Genomic DNA, 5,001 nt, shown 5'->3' with positions numbered 1-5,001 from the left:
GTTCTTTCATCATGACAGCGGTCGACGGGAGTCTTTGCACGCTCTTGTGGGTTTGGATATGGTTAATGATGATTGGTCTCAGGGCAGCAGGGGGCCTGAGGCTGCGGTGAGGGGCTCTGTTAAGAGAGCACCCCTGCAGTTATGCAGTTCACAATTTCAATCCCAATGTCCGGCATAAGGCCATCCTCAAACCATTCCCATGATCCCCATGATTGGAATGACCTGTCTGTTCCAGGCTAGACCATATCTCCGTTCTAAAAAGGGGGGTCTTTGACTCAAGTTGTGTATGGTTTCTCGTATTAAACATGACGCGAATGTCCACGATTCTCTTTGTGAAATAGTGTCACCCCTTTTCCTCTCTCTCTCCGGTGTTTACACGGTCACTTTCTCCCCTTCCTCTTGCTCTTCTTGTCCTTCTCTCTCAGCCCTCGGCCCTTCTTGTCCTTGACCTTCCCCGCCTCTCCCTCCTCCTCCACAGCCTTGGCAGCCCGCGTCCTTTTCTTACCCAGCGGGGTGCGGCTGTACCACATCTGCCAACACAAGCCACACACAGTGAAGGAAGCGCTTCCCATCCCCTCCGAGTGAAAACCTAAGGAAACGGCGCCGTCCGCCGTTTTCCAAGATGGGGCACGGACTGGGCCGAACGGCTCACCAACGCCAAATGAATCGACCGAGGGGACTGACTGACCTTGAAGGCCTCCTCTTCCTCTTTGAAGACGGGGTCTTGTCGGGCCAGAGGGGGGATGAACTCGGCGGCCCGGAGGGGCCGGCTGCTCTGCTGCTCCAGCCTGCGAGGGACGAGCACGGCCTGCACGGCCCGCAGGATGTGGCCCTGCGTGTAGCCGTCCGTCACCTTGGCCAGGGAGCTGAGGTCCAGGCCGGGCCCCAGCTGAGCTCCACCGATGCGCAACAGCTCCCTCCACAGGAACTGGGGGGGGGGGGGGGGGGGCGGTACAACCGCGGGACAGAGGACAGGGACAGAAGGTGGAATCAGGGTTAGGTTGGTTTCTTAGGTTGGTTTCTGAATGCACTTAGCTCAGATAGACGCGCCCGATTGGACATTTCTAGATGTTGATAATGATGAATAGTCACGACATGCCCTCTCTCCCCCTCCCCCTCCCCCTCCCCCCTCCCCCTCCCCCCCTCCCCCTCCCCCTCCCTCCCTCCCCTCTCTCCCTCCCTCCCTCCCTCCCTCTCTCTCCCTCTCTCCCTCTCTCCCTCCCTCTCTCCTCTCTCTCCCTCCCTCTCTCTCCCTCTCTCTCCCTCTCTCTCCCTCTCTCTCCCTCTCTCTCTCTCTCTCTCTCTCTCTCTCTCTCTCTCTCTCTCTCTCTCTCTCTCTCCCTCCCTCCCCCTCCCTCTCTCTCCCCTCTCTCTCTCTCTCTCTCTCAGGACAGTAGGACAGTAGAACAGATGAGTCGACGCGAGCACAACCCACCCAGCCTGGAGGCGTAGTCAGGTCTGGGGATGAGGATGATCTTCCTGTACACCTTACACAACATCTTGAGGTCGGCATCAAAGGGCCGGCGGGAGGTGCCCACCACCAGGACTCGGTCCTCAGGCTTGATGAACTTCAGGACCTTAGGGAGGTCTTTCTTCAGCCTCTTAGGCTCCATCTGCCGGGAAGGGAATACAAAGAGGTGGAAACAAGAATGAGTCAAGAATGCATGATTCATAATTCGTAATACCTCAGTGAATCCATCAAGAACACGGGACTAGAAGAGAAATTAAGATGGAGAGAAAGAGAGAGGGGATCCTATTCTGCACATGCGGGTTGTTCTTGAAAGTGACCGGATCATTTACATGTGTATATTTGGCCACAAGAGGGCAGCACATCCTTAATCGTGAGTCACTTTTAAGTAAAAGTTTTTAAGAGCTCAAATCTGTGGTCATACAAACCATACAATAAATATCCCTTAACATTATTCTACAAAAAAAAATAAAAAACATCCTCAACATTATCTGTCATTACAGAATATTGTTTCACCTCTTTTTCTGGCTTAGGTACTTTTTTATAAAAAGTTTTCTCCGCGTCGCCAATCCATATTACAGATGGTTGCAGCTGGCGAGCCACCTGCGAAAGCAAAACAAAGCAACACAAATCAAACAACCACCAAACACCCACACACTTTAAGGACAACAAACTCTCACTCTGAACTCTCCCACACTTGTACATCCAGTCCAGCAAGAACAATAACTTGATGAAACCGACTTCCACTCAGCTGAAGCTGAAGACAAAAACGGCCGGCCTCCCTCCCACACACGATCCCCCCCCACCCACCCCACCCCCGCATCACCAACTGTGACACAATGGAGAGTCAAACGACTGATTAACCTGAGACGTGGTTACCTTGCACTGTGCCTTGCAATAAAGGCAAGTCCTTGACACTTCCCACCCAATGGCTGTCAAACGATGCACTTCTGCTCCTTGATATTCTCATATGCCTTCTATATGTAGGAGTGTGTGTGTGTGTTTACGTATTGACGATGAAAACACAATGAAACGTGTCGAAAGTAAAGGGGTCTGAATACTTTCGGAAGCCATTGTAAATGTGGGTGACAAATCGCTAGTGGCCTGGCATCCCCCTCCCAAAAAACCCCCCTTTAGAGAGACGGGCCTGCCTCTCTTCAGTCCCCAGACCTCAGCCTCCACACGCAGGACGTCCTGTCGGGGCACGCCGCTTCTCCCAGAAGGCACTTAAAGAGAGGGTGCTGACAGGCTGGAAGCAGAACAATGTGGTTGGGGGGGGGCCTGGGCTTGTTTGTCTTTCATGGACCACCAGCTGAATACAGAGGTGTCCACGCGAAGCAAAGCTGCTCCTCCAGTTTCTCCATCAGAAGTGAGCGGGTGCAAAAGACTGTATCAGAGCTAGTGACACACACACACACACACACACATACACACTGTACAAATGCGCTGTGTTGACACGCGGCCTTTTCCGATAAACGCCCCCCACGTAGCAAACGTGTCTCCCGGCAGCTTGCTACGAAATGAGCCGGTGAAATCACAGAGACGGGTCGGTGCTTTTGGTGCCCGCCTGGACGCCTGGACGGCCGGGAGCCGTGCCCACCTTCAGCACCATGTGCAGCAGGTACTGCAGGCCGCTGCGGCCCGGGTACTTCCCCGTCAGGTTCCCAGGGGAGAGGTCGAAGAGGTTAGCCCCGGTCTCGGTGCACAGGGCGTGGACCAGCATCTTCTTCCCCACCCCTGCTGGACCGGCCAGCAGCAGAGTCTTCACCAGGGGAGCCCTCTCATGGACCGACTGGGAGCCTGGGGGAGAGAGGGAAGACAGGGGGAGAGGGAGTGGAGAGAGAGAGGGAAGACAGGGGAGAGGGAGCAGAAAGAGAGAGGGAAGACAGGGGAGAGGGAGCAGAAAGAGAGAGGGAAGACAGGGGAGAGGGAGCAGAAAGAGAGAGGGAGGGAAGACAGGGGGAGAGGGAGCAGAAAGAGAGAGGGAAGACAGGGGGAGAGGGAGCGGAGAGAGAGAGGGAAGACAGGGGGAGAGGGAGCGGAGAGAGAGGGAAGACAGGGGGAGAGGGAGTGGAGAGAGAGAGGGAAGACAGGGGGAGAGGGAGCGGAGAGAGAGAGAGAGAGAGGACAGGGGGAGAGGGAGCGGAGAGAGAGAGAGGGAAGACAGGGGGAGAGGGAGCGGAGAGAGAGAGGGAAGACAGGGGGAGAGGGAGCAGAGAGAGAGAGGGAGAGAGAGAGACACAGAGAAAGACAGGGAGAGAAAGAGAGAACACGTTAAAGAAAGACAGAGAGAAGAGAGTGAGAAAGTGTGTGCAGTGTACAGTGCGTGTTCAGAGGAATGTTGAGGAGAGTTTGGTCCTCCAAAGCCTTCTGGCAAATGTTATGAAACCATCCAACCATTAAGTACCAGGGCCCAAACTCCAGTGGTGTTAACATACAAAGCAATCTCACCTCACAAGGAACAATGGCCACATTAGAAAACATGAGCAGATTGTACTCCATTGTGAGCTCTCTGATGTTAACCCTGATAACAGTACCATACCGGACCTGGAGGGAGGACACTGTACGTGAGAGCACGCATCCGCAGGTGCAGCCCTGTCCCCAGGGACGAGCTCCCATCCTGGGGTGACGACCCAACAACAAGCCCCTGTAGCAGCGCCCATCCTAGGGTGACGACCCAACAACAAGCCCCTGTAGCAGCGCCCATCCTGGGGTGACGACCCAACAACAAGCCCCTGTAGCAGCGCCCATCCTGGGGTGACGACCCAACAACAAGCCCCTGTAGCAGCGCCCATCCTGGGGTGACGACCCAACAACAAGCCCCTCTAGCTGCTCCGACTGGAGCTCATTAAGTCAGCATTATGTGGCAGTTCCTGGTTTTTGATGGGTTGGGATGATGACGGTCATAACTGATGTCCGATCACATCGCGGTGTCAGTGTTCAGACTGTCCCATTTCCAGCATCCTTCCTCGCCTCCACCCTTGTGTACAGTCAAGTGTGTGCCTTCCTCTGATACTAGGAAGTAACCCGGCTCCACTTCCAGGGAGAATGTTCCACAGAACGCGTCCAAAAACAAGACAGCAGTCCACTGAGTCATACCACAGAGCTCTGTGAAAATAAACAGACCGTGAATGGCCAGAAGGGGGCGGTACTCTTTGAAGCTACAGCGTAGCGAAGGTGACAGCTCGCTAACACGCTCGCCTGTGGATAGTTTTGTCCTCAGTGGTGTTGTCTCGCGGTGGTGAACAATGCCACCCGTTTAACACGATCCCCAGCACATCCCACAAGGACAATAAACACCGAATGAAATAAAACACAGTCTTTGAACTTGCGCCAACTCCCAGGGAGAATCCCATTGACGTTCCGGGAAACGACTCAACAATATCCCATTGTGAATGATTCCAGACGATTATTGATATAAATACTCTGTAACAGGTGGCAAAAAAACACCCAGATCCCCTTCCCTTCAATCCACTTCTCTGTTCTCGGCTACTACTCGTACTCTGTGAGTACTGTGTTTCCCTGCAGTCCAA

At 54.1% G+C, this 5,001-nt stretch overlaps 1 protein-coding gene across 1 annotated transcript in view; it reads right to left on the bottom strand.

The window, feature by feature from the left end:
- Positions 1-5,001, bottom strand: part of iqca1 (IQ motif containing with AAA domain 1) — a 24,153-nt gene continuing 19,152 nt past the window's right edge. The window contains exons 15-19 of the mRNA XM_047030543.1: positions 3,069-3,268; positions 1,985-2,071; positions 1,436-1,613; positions 689-927; positions 1-530 (exon numbers count right to left, since the gene is read on the bottom strand). Coding sequence (XP_046886499.1) covers positions 381-530; positions 689-927; positions 1,436-1,613; positions 1,985-2,071; positions 3,069-3,268 — 854 coding nt within the window. The 3' untranslated portion in view covers positions 1-380. The remainder of the gene's footprint in view (positions 531-688; positions 928-1,435; positions 1,614-1,984; positions 2,072-3,068; positions 3,269-5,001) is intronic.

The sequence above is a fragment of the Hypomesus transpacificus genome, chromosome 12 (genome assembly GCF_021917145.1).
Source record: "Hypomesus transpacificus isolate Combined female chromosome 12, fHypTra1, whole genome shotgun sequence".
NCBI lineage: Eukaryota > Metazoa > Chordata > Actinopteri > Osmeriformes > Osmeridae > Hypomesus > Hypomesus transpacificus.
The sequence above is the reverse complement of the archived record's forward strand: the minus strand, read 5'-3'. Positions and strand labels throughout refer to the sequence as shown.